Source organism: Epinephelus fuscoguttatus, linkage group LG8 (assembly GCF_011397635.1).
Source record: "Epinephelus fuscoguttatus linkage group LG8, E.fuscoguttatus.final_Chr_v1".
Classification (NCBI taxonomy): domain Eukaryota; kingdom Metazoa; phylum Chordata; class Actinopteri; order Perciformes; family Serranidae; genus Epinephelus; species Epinephelus fuscoguttatus.
The window spans coordinates 37,615,858-37,638,950 of NC_064759.1; the positions used below are offsets into that span (position 1 = coordinate 37,615,858).

The window sequence follows — 23,093 nt, forward strand, 5'->3', positions numbered from 1 at the left end:
AAATCACTGCCATATGAGTATTTTTCTGGCGTCTCCGATGGTTGGCAAGTAATTACCACCCACCTCTGACTAACTGTGTGGTTTTATTTTGAAGGCAAAATACTTCTTCCGATCACATGTCACTTCCTTAATTCACTTAGCGCACATCCACCAATCACAGTGGCTCCTGGAGTCATGTGACTCGCGGCGGCACATCTTAATGACGTGTGTTGTGTTTTGGTGAAATCCTGCGCTGAACGAGAAACCTGTTAAGGCCCAACGTTATTTGTGTGTTTGTGTTGTTTTACTCATTCGCAATGAACAAAAATAAGGCCAGTAGCGTGTCGTGGGTGAAACCAGCGGAGCCTTCCTTTCTGAAGAAGTTTAAAAATGATGTTGGTTATAAAGAAGGGCCGACTGTTGATACTAAGGTATGTTGGTTTGGCTAGTTAAGCTAGTAGCACAGTCCCCGGATAACGGTCACTTGTTTTAGTGAAATCTTAGCGTTAGTTAAGTTAACTCTTTCGTCAGCTTCGTGTTGTATTGTATTTGGTGTTAGTGACGGTGTGTTTATTAAATAATTCACGTCGTTGAAACCGGAGTCGACCTCTGCACCGGACCTCGGCCCATTCAGTCAAACCATGTTAACACCGCTGTCCCTCCACTCAGTCTCATTCATCCAGCGAGGTTACTTCCCTTACAGAATGAGTCTGGTAAAGAAAAACTCATTGTCTGTGTTTTATATTCCCCTCTCAGCGTCAGGAGATGCCGACACTGGATGATGACAGCGGGAGTGATCGGGAGGATGAGTTACCTCAGGTTGTGGTTCTAAAAGACGGAGATCTGACCGCAGAGGACGTGAAGAAGATCAAGGGCGATATGCGCTCAGGAGGAGGCGCAGAGAAAGGTGAATGAGCATGAGCCATCTCTGTATGTAAGAGGGCATCTTTGTTTCAGTAGACATGCTGAATGGTGCGGTCCAGTTGTGTTTTAGTCATGTAACTGCTGATGACGGCTGAAACTAACAGATATTTTCATTATCGATTAATATGCTGATTATTTTCACAGTTAACCCTTAAGTCTGTGAAATGTCAAGAAAAGTGAAAAATGCAATCACAGTTCCTCAGAGCCAAAGTGATGTCTGCGCATTACTTATTTTGTCCAACCAACAGTCCAAGCAGTAAAGACCTCTTCATTCACTATCATAAATGACAAAGTAGTGAATTCTCACATTTAAGAAGCTGAAAGCAGCCAGTGTTTGAGATTTCTGCCCTGAAAAATGACTTTTGTTTGACTATCAAAATTCATTAAAAATTGTTATTTTTTAAATCGACTTTTCCATTAATCATGGCTCTATTGCTGATAGGCTTAATGAGATCATTTTTACTGAACTCTATTTCATCAAGGCAACAGCAATAATCTAAATTAGCATGTGCAAAAAGTGCGTTTCGATGAATTATACACGTGTATCTTGTCCACAGATGATGAACCTCCTCCTGATGGTAAAATCCTCTTCAAGAAACCAGCCAAGCGCTCCTCCTCAGACAAATTCCAGGGCATCACTGCCACCTCCAGCAAGAAGAAGAAGAAGAGTGATGGGAGAGAGGAGAAGGAGGAGGAGGAGAAGAAGGAGGTGAAGTCCGGAAAGACAGTAAAAAATAACAGCCTTCTGTCATTTGGAGGGGACGAGGAGGACGAAGAGGAGGACTAAATGTTAAAGGTGAAACGTAAGACTGTCATTACCCCTGTGACAGGGAGGAATCAAAGTGACATTTGAATATTAACGATTATGTGTTTCATAATATTGACAAATAGTAACAAGGGTGAAAGTTAAAGACTTTGTATTCTCAATAGAAACTGTCTGGAATTCATCAACAGTGTGCAGCCGGTCCATTCTGTAGTGTTTTTTTTAAAGGGCAGTGCCAATATTTCTGCGCACTTAAGCCCACTGACTACAAATAGTCTGTTCTTGATATGACTGACAACTGTTCCATTCATTTTAGTGCAGCAGTGTTGAAATCAACTTCCAGATACTCAATTAGCTTGAATAATAAATCTATCAGAATGTACACTGGATTACCCTTTTTGTTTTTTCAAAGTTTATTATGGCTGAACAGGAGAACAGTGATAATTGTCAACTCCACCTGGTGCATTCAAAGACACTCAGACATCCTGAAATTCAAAGTCTGCTGAACAGAAACAGCTAGGGCTGAACTTCCTGACCAGTATTGCAATTGTGTTAAAAAGTGTGATCATACCAAACCTTGTCACAAATGCATTCTGTTTCTACATCAAGAGAATCAGACAAAAATGTATTTTGTATTTATTAACATTAGTTTGCTATCCTGATGATAGCTGCATACTGTTGTGGTAAAAAAGGGAAAGCAGTAATAAAATAAAATTTAAAAAAAAACATTTAGCCTTAGGGACAAGATTTTATTAACAAGCTGTTTGTAGTCTGAAAATAAAATTCCAAAGACAAAGCATGCAGGGATGTTGCCTATATTCTAAATGTCAGTGACTCCCAAATGTCAGGTAAGACTCCAGAGTTGGATGAGTGCCTGTGAATGCGTCAACAGTGAGTTTTTCAGACAGGGCCCAGCTCACAGCTTCAATATGATACCATGCAAACTCATCTTTGCCAGAAAAAGGTGAAGTAGTGTTCACTTTGTTTACCTACCTCGAACAAGTTTCAAGTCTCTGAAATTTTTGTGAAGCCCACTGAGACATTTTTTGAAATATTGAGCTGTACCATAAAAATTGACTTGAAGTTGATTTCAATACTGAAATGAATGGACAGCTGTATAAAAGACTTTGGTCCACAGAAATTTAGGCAGTTTGTAGTTAATGGGCTACAAAATGGAAAACCATCAGTGTGAGTCTATGTGTAGTTTGTCCTGTTTCATCAAACATCTGGCAAGAGAACATCAGCAATACTTAGTGACAAAGTTTAGGGGTAACTGGTATTTTTCAACCAGGACCCCATTTTCCCCATGTTTTGTGTGACCAGTGGGAACAGTAAGTTTTAAAAGTGGTCCTGTATTAAGCAAAACAAGGTGCAATGTAAATGTAATTGGTAGGTGTATACTGTCAAGGTACGTCCACTAAGTGCTTTGCCACTGACAGGCTCAGATTGTTATAATAAGTGTCTGACAACATCATGGAAGGATCCCTACAGAGATAGACCTTTCTGTTTAAGATCCTTTTTGTTTAACCAGAAAGAGCATGTCTGTAGGTGTCCTTTCTTTACGTGTGTCAGACACTGACAGTAATAATTTGAGCCTGTCAGTGGCAAAACAAGCACTTTTAGTGGACGTACATTGATAGTGCACAAATGTCCATGGCAGCCTGTTTTGAAAACTGTTGTCTCCATTAGACAGCAAAGCCTGGCAAATAGGTTCAAGGTTGAAAAATACTTGTGTTCGCCTGTAAGAAGTCAGAGTACACATTTTCCAGAGATTTCTGCAGTCTAAAACAACCAGAGAAAAGCAGAAGCTGTGCTTTTGCTGTTTGAAGGTGCTCCTCAAAACCTTTGGTGGGCACTCAGCTCCACACAAACTATGCAATGTAATCTCATAAATGGAAATCAAGCAACACCAGGTTCAAAAACTGGGAGAGTGATTTTTGGTAATTCAAATATTAAAATTTTTTTGTCTAATTTTACAGTGACCAGTTGTCACTCACCTGGGTAATTACAGTTATTTCTGCAATTATTTGCAACAATTTCCTTTTTGTAAAGGAATTTTAAAGAAAGAAATACAATTTTTTAGGTTTGTCAGAAAAAAGTAATTACCTTCTGGTTCAGTCCAAACTAAGACAAATTTTGATGACAATTTTTGCCGTGCTTTTGGTGCCTTCCACTTTAGGAAACAACAAAGTAATCTTCTTCATCCCAAAAAGAACCTGTTAAGACCACAGTTCCAAGTCAGTCACCTCCTAGTCCCGGTGGCTTCTTGGAACTTGACATTGCTACAGACTTTCCACCTCCTGACACAGAACATGGAGTCAGAACACATTTAAAGACGCTTGTCATTTGCAGGTTAAACACCTGCATATTAAGATCCTATTGTTGCTTGTGCTTGAATCCTCAACATTATTTGTATCTGTCTGTGGTGTTATCAGAGATGTAAGTGTGTTTCTTAGTGGTGTGCTCATTGTAGAGTTTTTAATACATTCAACAGTGTGTTGAATGTATGAATATATTCTAGCTTCGACAAAGGAGCTGTGACAGTTTATGTAGAAACCATGCATTCTTGTCAATGCAATGATATGATTTTTTTTAAATATGTGGATTTGTTTTTGTGTGCATTTTTAGAGAATGGTCATAGCTATAACATTTGAAATATAAAACATTAAATCAACTGCACAACATCCTGTATTGTATGCTCATTGTTTTCTGTGTGTGTGTGTGTGTGTGTGTGTGTGTGTGTGTGTGTGTGTCACAGTTGCACTGTACTGTGGTGTGTTCAGGTCAAGGTATGGAACTGATTCGACAGTGATCAGTAGAGATGAAGATGACAGCATTGTCAATGTCCTGAGAGCCATATGAAGAGACGGCCCAACAAACACTATATACTGTATATAAAGTCCTTGCTTGTATTCTCTCAGGTGTGTGCTGCCATTATCTCTACCACTCTTAAGTGGTCGGTCATAATTTTAGTTGCCTTTGAACTAGCCGTGATAGGTGTTTCCCCATTTCCAATCTTTGTGTTAAGCTGAGCTAACAGGACAAGACAAGAGTGCTATCACACTAATGAAGCTTTAATCAGGAATACTGTTACTCGCTCATTCTCCTTTTCGTTAATTAGGGGCATTTACTCTTTTGGTTAAACCAACCAGATTAAACAGCAAGCTCTATCAGCCGATCATATCTTATATTTAAGATGAGATTTGATAGAGACAGTTCACCCCAAAATTAAAAAAAATAATAATATATCGTTCCTCTTTCCTGTAGTCATTTTTCTCAATCTAGATTGTTTTGGTGTGAGTTGCAGAGTGTTGGAGATATCCTGCCTTCTCTCCAGTATAATGGAACTACATCACACTCTGTTTGTGGTAATTAAAGTGCCATAAAAGTACATTTGAAAAACTCAACAGCAATGTGTCTTTCCAGAAATCATGACCCAGTTACACAAGATAATCCACAGACCTTGTTGTGAGCAGTTTCATGTAGGAACTATTTATATGTTTTTAAAATATATTCTTGGGTCCTTTAAGCACGACAAGCTGAGTGCCATCTAGTTCCATTATATTTGAAAGAAGGTAGACATCTCCACAGCTGATATCTCCAACACTCAGCAACTCACACCAAAACAATCTAGATATACAGTACAGGCCAAAAGTTTGGACACACCTTCTCATTCAATGCGTTTTCTTTATTTTCATGACTATTTACATTGTAGATTCTCACTGAAGGCATCAAAACTATGAATGAACACATGTGGAGTTATGTACTTAACAAAAAAAAGGTGAAATAACTGAAAACATGTTTTATATTCTAGTTTCTTCAAAATAGCCACCCTTTGCTCTGATTACTGCTTTGCACACTCTTGGCATTCTCTCCATGAGCTTCAAGAGGTAGTCACCTGAAATGGTTTCCACTTCACAGGTGTGCCTTATCAGGGTTAATTAGTGGAATTTCTTGCTTTATCAATGGGGTTGGGACCATCAGTTGTGTTGTGCAGAAGTCAGGTTAATACACAGCCGACAGCCCTATTGGACAACTGTTAAAATTCATATTATGGCAAGAACCAATCAGCTAACTAAAGAAAAACAAGTGGCCATCATTACTTTAAGAAATGAAGGTCAGTCAGTCCGGAAAATTGCAAAAACTTTAAATGTGTCCCCAAGTGGAGTCGCAAAAACCATCAAGCGCTACAACGAAACTGGCACATGAGGACCGACCCAGGAAAGGAAGACCAAGAGTCACCTCTGCTTCTGAGGATAAGTTCATCCGAGTCACCAGCCTCAGAAATCGCAAGTTAACAGCAGCTCAGATCAGAGACCAGATGAATGCCACACAGAGTTCTAGCAGCAGACCCATCTCTAGAACAACTGTTAAGAGGAGACTGCGCGAATCAGGCCTTCATGGTCAAATAGCTGCTAGGAAACCACTGCTAAGGAGAGGCAACAAGCAGAAGAGATTTGTTTGGGCCAAGAAACACAAGGAATGGACATTAGACCAGTGGACATCTGTGCTTTGGTCTGATGACTCCAAATTTGAGATCTTTGGTTCCAACCGCCGTGTCTTTGTGAGACGCAGAAAAGGTGAACGGATGGATTCCACATGCCTGGTTCCCACTGTGAAGCATGGAGGAGGAGGTGTGATGGTGTGGGGGTGTTTTGCTGGTGACACTGTTGGGGATTTATTCAAAATTGAAGGCACACTGAACCAGCATGGCTACCACAGCATCCTGCAGCGACATGCCATCCCATCCGGTTTGCGTTTAGTTGGACCATCATTTATTTTTCAACAGGACAATGACCCCAAACACACCTCCAGGCTGTGTAAGGGCTATTTGACCAAGAAGGAGAGTGATGGAGTGCTGCGGCAGATGACCTGGCCTCCACAGTCACCGGACCTGAACCCAATCGAGATAGTTTGGGATGAGCTGGACCGCAGAGTGAAGGCAAAGGGGCCAACAAGTGCTAAACACCTCTGGGAACTCCTTCAAGACTGTTGGAAAACCATTTCAGGTGACTACCTCTTGAAGCTCATGGAGAGAATGCCAAGAGTGTGCAAAGCAGTAATCAGAGCAAAGGGTGGCTATTTTGAAGAAACTAGAATATAAAACATGTTTTCAGTTATTTCACCTTTTTTTTGTTAAGTACATAACTCCACGTGTTCATTCATAGTTTTGATGCCTTCAGTGAGAATCTACAATGTAAATAGTCATGAAAATAAAGAAAACGCATTGAATGAGAAGGTGTGTCCAAACTTTTGGCCTGTACTGTATAAACAGCACTACAGGTAAGAGGGAAAATATGCATTTTTTAATTTTGGGGTGAGCTGTCCCTTTAAACCTGCTCTCCTCTCTGTTGCTGTCAGCTTCCATTTCAGTGCAGACTGTAATGACCTCTTCAGCCGCTAGTTCCTCATTGAAGCCTGAGCTCACGAGAAACCTGCTCCTCTTCAGTCATCACCACTACCAGTGTCTGACTCCATCAGGTATCACTATTTACAGATGCTCTACCCCCCCCCCCCCCCCGTTAAAAACTGATGACATCACACTGGGATCTAATCGCCAAAGACTTTTCTCATTTATCATCTTTATTGAGCACGTCAATAAATATTTGTTCACTCATATGAAGTCTGTCCAGACTGAACTGTATTTGGAAAGCAAATAAGCTTTTCCCAAAACAGTGAACCATTCCTTTAAATGTCAGCACTGACGGGGAGCTCTACACCATGACATATTTTAATTTATGCATCAGTTACACACCTGATGAAACTCATCAGACTAGCAGAGGTAAATGCAGAAGATGAGGCAGTGCAGACCTGTAAGAAACATGAACATGAGGATTACTGTAGTGTATACAGTTTTTTCTTAACTGGCACTGAAAGCTAACCATGTGTGAAAGATGCATTTTAAATGGACACTTAGTAGATGTAAATGACACACACTGTGCATATGAGCAAACAGAAATGAAAACACAAGTATTATTTCAACCTCTTTATTCAAAAAGGCATGTTTCATTCTCACACCTGCATCCAGATCATTACAATTGATGGAAGAAACCTTGACTTAAAAATCAAAAACCGAACAAAATCATTGCATTTCGTGATAGGACACTGCCCTCGCTTTCGTCATCGCAGCCTCCATCGTCCATGTAATAAATACACTCACTGACTCTCACTGAGCTCTGGAAATAGGATTTTTTTTTTCCCCTGTTAAGGCCAATGCTATCCTCTCCACCTGGGTTTGCTTTAGTTGACCTTCCTCTGCCAAAAACCTCACAACAGAATCAAAGTCACCTCAGGTAGGACAGATATGTTTCTCAGAATATCTTCAAGAAACAAGAATACAGAGGATTAAATTATTGGAAATGTTTCACAGAGGGAACAAATACACTCAAATCATTAAAGATCACATACAAAATCGACACTTACGCCACCGGATGCGTGACAGAACTAAGGTAGGGGGTTTTAAAGGTCCAGTGGGTAGGATGTAGGGGCATCTATGACAGAAATTGTATTTATAGCTGTTTTCATATGTTTATAATCACTTGAAAATGAGAATAGTTGTGTTTTCGTTACCTTAGAATGAGCTGTTTATATCTATATACAGTGCAGTTTCTCTCCCATGGACTCTGCCATGTTGCTCCAAAGTAGCCCAGAACAAAACAAACCAAAGACTGGCTTAAGATGGTGCCCTTTGTGTTTTCACATCGCCACCAAAGGTCTCCATCAAGCTATGCACACAGAAGAAGTTGCAGTTCTAAAACCTCACCACTAGATGTCACTAAGCCCTACACACTGGACCTTTAAAGACATAAGCATTCAGGAGGCATGAAGGGTCTGATGAAAAATATAGTCCAGTTTATGTAACAACATGGGAAATGTAGGATCCAGTGTTTCTGGAGCTTGGCCCACACTAAACTAAAAGTCAGAATATCTCACCCTGGGCTGCTCAAATTTGGACAATTCTTATTTTAATCAGTCTTTTGTGAGTCCACTGACTTTATGGAAGCACAGTACTGAATTGCTGGGATATCCTTTTAACACTCTGGCTGCAAACTAAGTACAGTAGATTAAAGTTGAACCAGTAAGTAAACTGGGACTGATGTGTGGGTAATAATTTGACGGTTTGCTTTGTTTTTTCTTCAAATTCTGTTTGTTTAACCTGAAGGTTTATTCAAAATCAGACTGCTCATGCTGCCTGGCCAGTCTGACTTCTTTTCACTGGTGTCGCTGTGTTGTTAGGTAAAATGTTATTTTACTGATAGAAACCACGAAAAAAAGACCAAGTAATAATAAAGGGGGATTATCCTGTGAGTAGCCTGTGCTGTCTTGTTTTAAAATATGTCAGTGCAGCACTATGAGGTTGTATGAAGAGTGACGGCTTTTCCTTGTTGGCACGTGTGTACATGCTGCTGTTAATAATGGTGTATGGGGAGAACATAAAGGAAATGGTACACATAAAAACAGACTAGCGAGTATGTTCCAGTGGACTTTCCAAAGGCATCGGAGCACAGACTCATTCTCAGAAAGGTGCTGGATAAAACTCAAACATTCTGGTTTCACTCCTTTTCCATTCAATTGAATATCTGTGAAGAATTTAATAAACTCCATCAAGAGGTTCAGTCATCCTAAATCAATCGTTGCCTCATTCTGAGCAGGTCTAAGGTTTCAGCGCTGAATTGGGGACATGGCAGAACAGTGGTCTATTTATTATTTCTATCCAAATGATGCAATGCTTTGAGCAGTCCCAAACTGAGTCCCCGCATTAAGGACAGCTAATCTCTCTCGCTCCCTCTGGCTCCCATCACATTCAAGTACAAAAAGAAAAGCGGGTCAAAGGTCACAGTTCCTCAGGTTAAAACCAGTGTGGCGAGGATCTCTGACAAGCCAACATCTCCCGTTCTCGGCCTCCTTGACCCCACTTATCAGGTCAAAGGTCAGCTGGGGTTCGACACATTCTCATAGGTGATGGTAACATTTCCAGCGTGGACCTCTGGGTGAGGACGCGTGGGATGACGGGGTCTGGAGAACCTCTGGTGTTCCGTACTCATCTTGATTGGTGGATTTACTGTTGCTGCTTGTTTTTTGTTGAAAGTTTTGTGTGTAAGATTTTTCTTGTCTCCCGTCCACAGTGTGGTTTTGTTGGTGCTGGACTTTCTATAAAGATTTCTTGGTCAGTTTCTTGCCCTTCTTGAGGGAAAGCTTGTTCTTGATGTATCCACGCTTCCTCTTGGCTGTCTGCAGAGGGGGAAATGACCAAAGACACAACTGAGTAAAAATCAAGACTAGCTTTGACACAACAATAACAACTTCAGTTTCAGAGAGCAAATAAATGCTCCACATAATTAAGACCAAACCTTTATAATTAGATCTAAAATTAGACCTCAACTAAGACTGCAAGTCTGTACCTGTTTATGTCACATTCATTTTTCTGTTTTATGGTTTTTTACTGACAATTTAGGGGCATAATGTATGTGGGGGACAGAGGGGGACATTTCCCCTGCACTTTTTCAGAAGGCTGTATTACTTTAATTAAAAGTGACTTTCCTTAAGAGTTGTCTGTGTGAAATTTCTGCCTATGACAAGTCTTTAAAGCCTCTAGTCGCCAGTTTTACAATAAAAACGTATTTTAAAATTCATATCACTTTGAGATATAAGGCAGATATCAGGGCTCTATTGGTGCAAATTTGACATTAATCTAAGCAAAAGGTGAAATATATGAGAGATCATCTCGAGAGTGGTTTTATTCAGCTCTTTTTCACCTACAGGATCAGTCAGTATGTTGAGCACTTTTGTCCTTACTTCTGTTGTATTTTGCTATATGAAATAATTTTGTTATGACCATCCATTTTTATGAGGACAAATCAAAATGATGAAAAAACATGGTTGTGTTTTGTTCTGCCTTGGTTAGGGGTGTCTGGAAAAACTAAAGCCATTTGGAGGAGTTGTGTCTGTGCCAACTGTGTCCCCACCACCTTTGATATTAAAATTCCACCCCCGTGATGACATCTATAATCCCTTCAACAGTATGTACAGGTTCAGCTGCCAACAAAATATAAACAAATATCTTAACAATGTGCCTACACTATTTAAATAATAAAACTTAAAAATATTTATATTTGAAACCCACCTTCAAAAAAGAAATAAACGAAGTGAAGTGAAGTAAAGTGATTCTGAATAAAAGCTCTAACTGTTAATGGGTAGAAATTAATGATGAAAATAGCATGGAGAGTTTTATCAGAGGAAAAATACAGGTCCAAATTGCAGTGGGCCTTATTGCATGTTTTTTTTTTTTTGTTTTTTTTTTTTACTGTGTTTGGGGTTATGTTCATAATGGGTGGAGGGACAAATGAAAATAAAGTTGGTGCGAAGCATCTATTAAAAATGAAAGAGCTGTTGATACAAATGTGAAAATCTCTCATGGCCATTTTGCACTTTGAAGACTGATCCAGGGCTGGGGAACATATCCATATTATATCATGATGTCTCAATACGAGACTAGGTATAATCTTAGAGTTTGGAGATTGTAATATCATATGGGTTGTCTTTTCGTGGTTTTAAAGGCTGCATCACAGTTAAACGATGTCATTTTCTGAAGTTCCGAACATGTTTTAGCTGTTCTAATATTTGCCCTCACCCACTTAGTCATTACCCTAAAACATCCTGGCAATATTGATGTTGAGGTATTTAGTCAAAAATATTGTGATTTTTATTTTTATTTATTCTCCATATTGCCCAGTCATAGACAGGCCCTAACTTCAAGTTGTTAATTTCTTAACTAACACAAGGTGGCAGGCTTCAATATCAGATCAGGAAGTAAAAATAACAGCTTTGAAACACCAGTTTGGGAGGTGCCCGGGCAATATTGCTGTAAAAACTGGAAACCTCCTCACATCTGTTAGAGCTCATTATCATATCTGAATAATGTATTTGTTTACATCCCCACCATATAGAGCAAATAACACCCAGTTAACTTGTCAGTACAGTCCAAATGAAATGCAGTTGTGTTGTCATGTGTAAAAGGGCAGGTTGTGACTAACAGAAGCACTGTATTTGGCTTTGATCATCACAGAGCTGGCTTGCAGAGCAATGTCAACCTGTCAGCGGTGTCATGGGATTGGCTTCAGGCTTTCACTTTACTGTTGTTTTGATAAACTTCTGAGTCACTCTCATCATGACTTAGGAGCTCTTTGATCTTGTTGGATACCATGAAACAAACACAGTTGCTATGCGTTTCCTGTCAGTGTTAGACTAAACACAGTCTGCTGGTTGAAGAGGACCCCAGTTTACCTTTTTGGAGGTGTACTTCTGCTTGGTGGTGTCAGTGCCCCGCAGCTTGTGCTCTATGCGGTCTCTGTTCTCCAGCTTTTTGACCTTATAAATCCTGACCAACCAGTGCTCTGATGTGAACGCTTCCTCCAGGTGCTTCAGCTTTATGTCCTTGTTGCCAATCTCAGCGTTGCGTGTTCGGTCAAAACCTGGTGGCGTCCGGAAGTCCAGCTTCACAGAAATGAAGACAGAAGCTGTTTATATCTACATTTGTCCATGTGAAACTGTTTTGTCAGGCTCAGTGTGGTAACACTTTTTGACATACCTGCATTTCTCCAAAGCGGTAGTAAGACATTTTGTACATAAGGCAGTTGAGGAGGGTCGGGGACCCAGCTTTGTCCACTCTGAACTCTCCCTGCGGGGTAAAGTAGTCACTTTCCTGGGTTGAGAGGAAAGATGGGGGAACAGATGGAAGGGGAAATAAGTAAACTCACACACACTTTGATCCTTGATCTCATTTGATTTTGCAGCCAAATAACTTGGCACACTTGGTTACAGATCCTTGATTTCCCTCAGCAGTTCCCTCCCCCAGAGAGCACATCAAACATTCATATGAATCCCACTTAACAGGCATCCACTATCTCTGCAATAAATATTTAACAACTTCAGCACACTCACCTTCTTTTATGTTTCTACTGACAGAAGTTACCCACTAAAGTGACTGAGATACGGTGTGTGTGTAACGTCGCTCTCACCCTGATGTCTCTGGGGTGCTCCCCCTCTGCGATGCGCACCATCCACAGGAACTTGTTGATGTCATCGCCTGAGTAGCCAATCACTCCTCCGAAGATGATCAGGACATAGTCAACATCCAGTGACCTCATGATTTCATAAGCTGCAGTCTCATTGGATGACATGGCTTTGCCCACCTGTAGGAACACAGACACAGCAGTGTTACATTTCATTTCCATTCAGTGGACCTACATGAATATTATGGGACAGTCCACTGATTTTAAACACCAAGATCAGCCTGTGAAAACAACTGAGCAGTGACTTTGGAGGAGCTTTGTCAAACTTGAGAAAATAACCCTGATGATCACAATGTCATCACAATGGTGTTATCGCCATTTGGGTTTCTTAATTCGGCAGGAAAGGGTCTTGGAGCTTCACCCATATTAGTGACTAAAAGTCAGGATATCTTGCTATCTGCTGCTTCTTTGAGAGTAAGACTCTTATAGTTTAAAGCAAGCCAAGTGTCTACCGTCATATTTTTGACATCTCTCTTTCACTGCTGTGCGATGCAGTGTACTGACACAATGTTATATTCACTTGCTGGTGCAACACACTAAGGCAAAGAAAGGGGAAAAAAAAAATCAATCAACACTCTGACCTCTACACAGTAGTTGAAAGAAACTCGACTAGGAGCTGGCCAAATGTGTAACCACAGAAAATGGAGGCAAAAACAAACAAATATATAAACAAAGCTGTAACAAAAACGGCTCATTGTTTACCCGTCCCACCCATAACTTAACTGTTTTGGTTCATTCTCACCGCTCTCTTAGCGTTGTTTACAGCCACAGCAGGCAGCTGTTCAGCCACCGATCAGCAGGCTTATTTCTATGCACCAACATTCATGAGGTGCTTTGCATTGACCATTTATGGTTGACTGTGGGCGTTTAGAGGGCGACATAAGAGGCTGATCAATGTGCATACATTTGCAGGTGGACTGTGATTTTAAATGGAACACTGCCTGCGGCTGTGTGTGTGCAAAGGTTTTATAAATCTGATTATTCTTTGACGCAGGCCAATTGTGGCATTTGTGTGGACGTACACTTTTAGTGTAGGATCCTACACACTTTTTTATAAAAGAGGCCCCAGGTGATTAGTGGGCAGTCCTGCCCCATGTTGAAGACAGGTGGAGGAGAAGGAGCGCTCTCTCCCAGACAAAGCAGCCAGTGAGTGGCTTCTTTTGCTTCTTATTTTACATACGTTTCTTTTGTGAATGGAGGTCTGGTAGTCCAGTTTTTGCAACTTTGTCTGTTAGTTTAGTTTTTGCTTTGAACCAAATCCTCAGGTATGGCTCCCTCTTTAAATGTTGTTGGTAGCAAGGTTGAGCCAAATGTTTCTATTTTTGTGAGCGTAACACATCATTGGGGTTATTTTCTCAAACACAGAAAACTCATCAAGAGCCACAGAAGACAAAATGCAGCTGTTTTTACAGCCTATGTAGTGCTCCCCATGACTAGTAAACTGATCCACATGTGTAAAATTAAAGAGATTAAATGTAAACAATAGTGTTAAAGGTACAGCAGCTCTCACCAGTGCTATGTGACTGTTGTTCCACGTGTTGTTGTCGACTAGCGTGGTTCTGTTAGCCATGCCTGCTATCTGGTAGCCATAGTCCCACCAGGACATCACTCTGGCATGCTCGTCTGTGTTCTGCCTCAGCCAGTAGTAGGCCTCCCTGAAGTCGTCCAGGATGTTCCGGGAGCTGGTGGAGAAAGTAATAGATGGGTAAGGTGACAACACATGGATGGTAGATGATGAGTCATAAATATGTGTATTTGAACATGGGCTGTATTATTTAAGTAAGTATTAAGTATTAAAATGAAACCCGTGTCATTACACCTTTAAGGGTCAGTTTACATAACTTACAAACAAGCATTCACTCTTAACTCTAACAGTAAAATAAATGGGACACAGTCACAGCGCAACACGTCTGCTGCAGCATGCCCACAACAGAGCGCGTCCATCATGTAATCAACTGAAGCTGCTACACTGACCACGGAAGCTGCACCTGCCCACACGGGCACCATGCTGCTCAATTTTATTTTTACATGGCTGGTGTGCTTATTTTTTCTCTGTGTAAGGCTCCATGGACCTCCAACAGGTAAAAACAACACTGTACAATCTGTTTAAAAATGATAAAAGACACACCTCGTTGTACCAGAGGCAGTGTGAAGCAGCAGAGCAACCTTGTGTGTGTTTTTACATTTCACACTAAAATAAATGTAATTAAATCACTGCACCCTGTTGTTAAAATGATCCAGTTAATTACTCCAGTACCAGTAAATATAGTCTATGCTTTCAAACCAATAAGCAACTGCATTACCACTTGGCAAAACTCAATACACACACAGTGAAGCTGGCAGCAACCACACGCTGCAAAGACAGAGTCTGCCTACATGACACATCACATCCGTGCCCCATGTATTTCTGCTGTAATGGTCCCTATTCATGCAGATAGTCTCTGTTTTATATACCAGGGTCTTATGATATCTGGTTCTGAGATTTCTGCCTCCGCCCTGGTACAGTGCACATGAACAGACTCCTGATTAACAGCCTCTATTTGAGGTGACTATTATGAGCATTCCTTATTGTAAAGTTCCTCAGCTGAGTCATTAATAATAATGTCCCAATCACATTTGTTTTTTATCTTGGTCCCTTAATAGTGTCTGCTGAAGTCTGATCTGATTATACATTACACACTCATTATCTCCTAATACAACTGTACAGTGTATATTTAGGCAATCGTGGGGCTACACTTACATTTATAAAGCACTTTAAATGTATCTGACAGCAGAATAGCTCTGCCTAAAGAAAACAGAACCTGCATTACAGCTTCTGCTTGATAGTGGTTTATTATATTAAGTATATATTTCTACATGAGACCAGGAGTGCCAGTGTGGATTAGCTCTGGCAGGGAGGTTTGGAAAAGATTTAGTATATATAGTGTGGGCTGAACCAACAACAGGACTTTGGAGTTTGCTTTAAATAGCAAATTAATACAAAAAAGATGCAGGACCATCTGTTTGGTAGGAGGAGGTGCCCACAGTACTGACATCAGTGACATATCTCCTCAGTAGAAAGCAATTCCTCTGAAAAGTGATGACAACACCGTCGGTCGGTGGGTTAAAGGGAACACAGTTTAAGTAATGATGACAGACTTCATAATGTCATTTTTCATTGCTGTGAGTGCTGCAAACACATCTCTATTAGAGGGGAGGCAGAAATCTCAGAGGAGGATACAGTATGTCAAAACCTGGCCAAAGAAAACAAACACTATCTGCATGTCTACACACCCCCAGAGGTAGGGGGCATTTGTTGGAAATGCACATGGTGTTGTATTATTCTCACCCATCATGGTTGTATGATGCCAGTACGACACTGGGGCTGGAGTAGGCGTTGCTGGTGACCCAGGTGCAGTGGACAGCGAACATCATGAGCAGCATCAACATCAGCATGGTGACTATGGACTTGATGTTGGGGCCCAGGCCCTCCTCAGCCTTCTCCTGCTCTGATACATGTTTGCGCACCTTACCGGCCTGCAGGGGACAGCACACACCAACAGGACACCATTTGTAAGTGTTGCTGAAACTCTAACAAGACAGGAGCTCTGTAAAAATGAGCTGGAAATATACTGTGCTAGAAGACTGTTAATTGTCCCCACTGAGAGAATTCTCAGACTGCTGTAGCCGTTTTATAGTGTCTCATCTAAACAATGCTTTTAAGAAGACCTGTGATAGTGTTATTGGTTGGTAAACATTACTCCCACTGCATCGACTTGTAAGGAAAGTGGCAAAATGACAAAATCATTGGACAGCAGTGTGATTTGGTTTCCCCGAGGAAGCAGAGAAAGACAAATGAGGATACAGCTCGTTTAATTACAAACACCACAACACAATGTTTTCAATTAAAAGTGCTACTCAGATGGTTACATTGAAAATGACTGAAAATGTTGTTTTTGTAATGGTCATAGTGGGATGTCATGCATTTATTATGCCTGCATGTTCTGGTGCTGGTTACATATATACGATGTTATTGTATTCTGCTGACCGTGTGTCTACAAATATAATGCTTGGTGACTTGTGAAGTGGTTTGCCTCTTGTATTGAATATTTTTGTACCAGTGGCTACAAAATTAATTTTTGATGAGTGTAGGAAACAAAATCTGATACTTGTGATTTCTCATTAATGTGACAAGAACTTTTTTTTATCATAGAAGACACAACTGGAATAGACACAGGAAGTGAAACATTCATGAGATGAATTGGTGTATATGAAAGCCAGGTCTGAAAAACATTAAGCATTTGATTTATAGCAGTAATTATTGGTTTTGTTTGGCCACTTTGGGGCAGCAGAAGTTGTAAATGCAACACTAGCATATTATTAGGTTACAAAGTTGTTTAATTTGTTAAGTCATTAGCAAACATTTGTCTATTTACACATCCAGCAGACGTGGAGCAACATTAGCCTTCATTTGAAGCTGTGTTTCTGTTATGGTCTCACAAAATCCTGAGAGCAATATCTGGCTCTTCAGCTGCTAACTGCAAGTCACTAACTTTGTCCTATTACTGTCTGGCGGACAGGCAGTGGCTTTAACACATGCATCTATCATTAGATCTGGATACTGGATCCCAAGATGGTGCCTATTCAGTCTAATGAGAATTGCTTGCCTGGCGCACACGCCACTGAATATGCGCAGCTTTGTTTCTCCCGTTGGCCCCACCCACAAGTTCCTGCTTGATTCACAGACTTAACACTGCGATGATGTCACAGATTTTAAAACTGCTTTTCACCAATTGAGGAAAGTTTTTCAAATATAAAAACTTATTGGATCAAAAATTCATAATAGGAAGAGTCATAATTGACCTTGTTTGGATTTCATGGTGTCCTGTCAAGACTTTTACAAACATCTTTTAAACAGTGGTGGCCTATGGGGAAAATGTGTTTTGGGCTGCAGGTGACTTTTTCACTGCAATTTATCAAGTGGCCACTGGGATAGGCTCAGCAGCATTTTTGGGGGCCTGGTTAATCAGAGCTTGTTCACTGAAACCAGCTAACCGCTACCGCTAGAGATGACGCTGATAAAAGCTGCGAGAGTGAACCACAACAGTAAAGTTGCAGGCTGTAAAACCAAAACAATAAACTAAAAGACGCTAAAACCCTCCATTGAGCTGAGGTGAACTGCAGCAGATGGTGATTATTTTCTGTGGGATGGTCACTACAGGCAACTCCTTTAACAGCACACACTGTCATCAGATTAATATGAAAAGACTGAATGATGTTATAATTTGGTATTAGGTGTGCAGGCTATATGATTTAATGGTGTTGTATATTGTGTATGGAATTGTACGACACATTATTAAAAAAAGAGTGGCAGGGAAATTCTCACTTTTGAAGGGAAAAAGAATCATCCTTGTTTGGAAATTAAACACATGTAATATATTAATGCTTTGAGCATTTGAGTCATGCAACAGCACTATGTTTGAAAAACCAATGAGCCATTAATTTCATAAGAAACAAAGCTGACACTAGAAAATGAAGGCATTCACTTTTGACAGTTTTTTCTACAATGATATAAATAACGATTCAGCATTGTGTCTTACACTGTACACATGAACATCAATCTACAAATATAACAGTAACTGTACAGTGACAAATTTGGTAGTTTAACGTACATCAAACTACACGATCACATCACACACATTCTGATGTTTGCTAACCTTGTCATAGAGGTTTCCAGCATTCTTCCTGTCATCCTCGTCGCTGCTGTCCTCTGCAGGTGGGCTCTGCCTCTTCATGTCATCTCCCAGGTAGTGTTCAAAAACGCTAGAGAAGGCCACCGCCGACAGCATGCACACCACCGGAGTCAGAGTCAGCATCAAACGGACCATTACGCCAGCAAAATACACGGCGCTGATAGCATACAAGGCCACTGGTGGGGGAGGGAGAGAGAGAGAGAGAGAGAGAGAGAGAGAGAGAGAGAGAGAGAGAGAGATAAGGAGGTTACAGGTGACCAGGATTTAATTTTAAACTTACTTTAATTTAATGCTGTCAAGTCATTTCACAGGTGCACTGCCCCCATCTCTGCTGTCTGACCTGAAACTCATGCCTTCCTTTTCCCTTTTTTTCAGCACTATGCCTCTGCTCAGGTTGGATCAAAACAGAAAATGTAACAAGCAGAAAGAAAAGTACAGCATATAATCAAACACTAACCCTGATGTGTTTGTCTCTAAGTGGAGTGTTTTTAGCTGAACTGAGATCAAAGAGTCATGATGAAATGATCAGGAGGCTACAGGTACAGAGCAAAAAAGAGATGAACACAGAATCTGACAGAGATATAGTGAAGGAGAAAAAGAAAGTAAACAAGGCAGAGGGAGCAGGGAGAGGGTTCATTCAGTCAAAGGAGGGCAGCAGAAGACTGGACTTCATATTGGCAAGTAGAACCTGACCTTGATATTACTGAGCAATTTAAACCCATCATAGATTTATTATATTGGTGTATATGTGTTGCTTGTAAGTAACAAGGAATTGCAGTACAGCAACACCAAAGATATGTCTGAAAAGGCATTTTCAGTTGATGTAATGGTTGAGAGAAGCTTTTCTGTAGCTTGCCTTGAATAGACAGAACTAAACGTGGCAGAAAATGAACCATAAATATAAAGAAATACTAAATTAATTAGTAATGTGACAAAATCCAATCAAAAATTCATGCAATGCTTGTAACACAGGCTTGATGACACTATACAACTAAATCTAATGCTCAGTAGTTTATCCTGGTTCGGATTTAAAATACAATTAAAAAAAGTTATACACATTTATTTTTATGTGTTACCCTTCTAATCTCAATTTACATATACACATATAATTTTACGTGCCCTGATGTTTACTGATGTTATAGAAACTAATTCAATTTTCAGTGAAGCTTACTGTTTAAATGTAGTGTTATACCTGCTCCTTGCAGCTGATACAGCATGTATATTTCACTTTCTGATCATTTAAATCAAGTCATCACAGTACACACAGACAGGGTAACAAACAAAGCCTACAGTATGCATGACAATGTTAAAAAGATAATGAGGCAGTGGGAAGATCAGAAAGCGAACTGAGAGCGGTGAAAAGAACACAGGGGGATGTGTGACACCTGTGGAGATAAAGAGCAGAAAGAGACAAACAAACAAACAAACACAAAAGTGTTTTATAGACAAGTGCCCACACACCACTGCTGCAGCTCACTGCTGTGGATGCAACAGATGACAGATGCTGCTGACAAATACATTATCAACAAATGTGGTCTGCATATGCGAGAGACACTGCTCAGATACAGTAGCTGCTCCACTGCTCTCTCGTCCAACATAGGAGTTATTAGACTGCACAGTGAGGTTTAAACACTCTCAGCTATGTTTCTATTTAAAGGGGAGACGTTTTTGAGAGACTTTATGTGATACAGTACCAGTCGATCTGCACATTCTGATTTCCAGCCACTATGAGTATGTAGTATTTTTGTAACAGCTCAACTAAGTGAAGTTTAAAAGAAATATGCTGTCAATACTGGAATGTACTGAGCGGGACATTTTAGAAAACAAACTCGACAGTTTGATAAGAAACAACAGCACAAACACAAGTGAGCTTGCAAATGACAAACGATACGAGCAGCAGCAGGAGCCTGAGAGCTGGACTCTCTACACTGTTTAAGATCATAATTTTCACACGCTCACTGAAAGAAAAAACAACAACTATCTAGCACATGATTCACAATAATGGTCTGTCAGTGATATTCTTAAAATGTGGTTGGGATACCAATTGTTTGATTTCAAAGCCAATGCTAAGTTAAATCTGTACTATATGCCATGCCAGGTTGTATCACAATTCCAAGTGTTGATACAACAGGAAAAAATAGCTCTGACAATACTAAACATAATAAAAACTCCAGATGCGTAATTGCAGCTCAACAGTGTGCAACATCACGCCAGTTAGAGAGTGCAGATGGAACAGAGACCTGCTTCTTTCAGAGACCTTCAGTATAGTGCTTAAGCGCACCAGAGAACATAAGTGTTGATATGTACATGTTGAAAAGAGCCCTTCCCAGTGCCTGTAGGCTAGTATAGTGATTACTACCAAAAAGAGCCCAAATTCAGGTGAACCACACACAGTCTCCTCACGACATGACGTCACCAGCTGCTGCGTTCAAATGGAACTTGTGACACCAAAAGGCGTGTACACAAAATTGTGAACTCTGAGCTCTCAGAAATGTATTTACAGGGTCATGTGGACTCGTGAATACAGTAAACAGGACCCCATTTGAATGCAGCAAGACATTACCCACGTTTTTAAACACTTGAGCGCTCAAATGATCCAAAATGTGGAAACTATTTAGTTAAACTGAGGTAATGACTTATATCTCATGAGCATGATTTAATAAACGTGGCCTTGATTTATTTATATTTTTCTCTTAATGGCCACTCCTGCCCTCTGCACAAATGTATAATGTACAGTATACCATCAAAGTATGATTTTTTTTTTATTATTATTATTTTTTATTTACTTTTATATACTTTATCAATCCCAAAGGGGGAAATTCAATATTTTCACCCTGTTGTCATATATATATACACACACACAGGCCCGAAATACACATACACACATGCACAAACAGGACCTATACATACATTAAAGTGATTTCCAGTGTTATGTCAGCTCTATACTGGTTACACTGGTAATTAAATTTGACGGAATTTGATCATTAATAGGACAAAAATCCAAACTTGTCACAGATAGAGAGGATGATATTCATCAACAATGTTTTGAAGGTTACTTTAAAACCATAGTAGCTTCCAGATTACTAGCTAACAAATGTTTCAAACTGGGCAATAAAGTGGACAACTATCCAGAAATAGACTCTGCTAAAAAAAGAACATTCCTGCACAGTGAAAAGATGCAAAGCAACATAATGAACGTTATATTCTTTATATAAACTTTTGATTAAACAATATATTCAGATGTAAGATCTTTGTAATCACCACCATTTTGATGAGTACCTGTAATTCAATTTTAATTACTTTTTTCAGTGAATGTAAGTGATTACAATTTCTTTTTTGTAATCTATTTATGTGTAACTAGTTACTCCCCAACGCTGCTTATCAACTTAGTGCCACTTAGTCACTTGAGGGACAGAAGTCATAAAACTGGTGAAAGCTTGTTTCTTGTTATTGTGGGCACTTTATTGACAGCAATGGTACTCTAAAGCTCATTGTCTCCGTCTAAACCACAACAGCACTTCAACTAATGCTGCCTTGTTTATTAATCTTTCAATACTGGATGATAGATTGTATCTAAAGTACAACTGACAACTTCTACAACTTTGTCAATAACCGTGTTCTAAATTTGTTATTATTCCATGCAACGGCTCTTACCGAAGACACGTTCATCATTGATGTTCTTAATGCAGAACCAGAGGCCTGCTGGGAAGGTGCAGACGAGGATGTGGAGGTCAAAGAAGAAGGACACCCAGGTGGTGGGCTGGTGCTCAGATACTGATGCTATAATGGGAATGTGGATCTTAGCATATCTGTGGAGAACATTAAAGACATAAAGAAGTCAGACACTGCAAATTAAGTATGGTTAGGCAAAGAAGGAGGTCTTTATAATGACACTATCAAACTGTAAATGTATCATTAGTGCCAAACGACCCCGTTCTTTCTTATAAAAGGCATAATAGTTCATTGTATTCCCTTTAATTTCCACTTGACTCACTCTAAATGAACCATTCTCATTGACAGTAAAGCTGTGATATTTTATTCAGCATGGAGGAAAATCAAGTATGGCTGATGTCAGTTATAATGACCTCATTACTTTTACTGCACTGCAGCAAAACTTAATTTCCTTTAAAAATATACTCGTGTGCACGGTAGGCGTGTGCGCCAACACACAAACATATGTGGACATACACTCAGAGTTTTAGGGTTTTACAGCTGATGCTGCAGTCTGGCAGTTCTCTGTAAGCCCAGATCTGGGAAGGGAGAAAGGGAGCGTTATCTGTTTAAGATTTTATGATGGGGTTGAGTGACAGCTGACTGTGGAACTGCCAAAATGCTTTTATGGTCAAACAGTGAGTGTTTAGTGCTCTTGGGTTACTTGGCGTGCATTCGATGTGTCTGTTTGATCTGGCTAAAACATGAAAATGTGATTGAAAAATTAAAGGGGAAAATAAACTGAATTTGTTGAAACAGTGACACTTTCACTCTGGCACATGAAAAAAAAAAATCATCATCCTGAGTATGTGTTTATTAAACAACATTTGGACTAAATCAAAAGTTGGACTTCATAGTAAATCAATAAGTAGACAAGGTGGAATGAATCTTAATCGCCCCATTGTCTCCTAC

General features: G+C 40.0%; 2 protein-coding genes across 3 annotated transcripts in view; one reads left to right on the forward strand and one right to left on the reverse strand.

The window, feature by feature from the left end:
- Positions 1–191: 191 nt before the first annotated feature.
- Positions 192–4,902, forward strand: kiaa1143 (KIAA1143 ortholog). Of its 2 annotated transcripts, XM_049582716.1 has the most exons (4): positions 192–410; positions 736–886; positions 1,461–1,699; positions 4,425–4,902. In XM_049582716.1, the coding sequence occupies exons 1-3, from the start codon at positions 297–299 to the stop codon at positions 1,688–1,690; spliced, it is 495 nt and encodes a 164-aa protein (XP_049438673.1). In that variant the 5' UTR covers positions 192–296; the 3' UTR covers positions 1,691–1,699; positions 4,425–4,902. The 2 variants fall into 2 exon arrangements, with proteins under 2 accessions (XP_049438673.1, XP_049438672.1); XM_049582715.1 differs by lacking the exon at positions 4,425–4,902 and having other exon boundaries at positions 1,461–4,350.
- Positions 4,903–7,639: 2,737 nt separating this feature from the next.
- LOC125892978 (dolichyl-diphosphooligosaccharide--protein glycosyltransferase subunit STT3B-like) overlaps positions 7,640–23,093 on the reverse strand; it is a 71,312-nt gene continuing 55,858 nt past the window's right edge. The window contains exons 9-16 of the mRNA XM_049583366.1: positions 22,125–22,279; positions 18,435–18,646; positions 16,067–16,254; positions 14,249–14,420; positions 12,685–12,858; positions 12,255–12,368; positions 11,951–12,160; positions 7,640–9,898 (exon numbers count right to left, since the gene is read on the reverse strand). Of these exons, the coding sequence (XP_049439323.1) occupies positions 9,818–9,898; positions 11,951–12,160; positions 12,255–12,368; positions 12,685–12,858; positions 14,249–14,420; positions 16,067–16,254; positions 18,435–18,646; positions 22,125–22,279 (1,306 nt within the window). The 3' untranslated portion in view covers positions 7,640–9,817. The remainder of the gene's footprint in view (positions 9,899–11,950; positions 12,161–12,254; positions 12,369–12,684; positions 12,859–14,248; positions 14,421–16,066; positions 16,255–18,434; positions 18,647–22,124; positions 22,280–23,093) is intronic.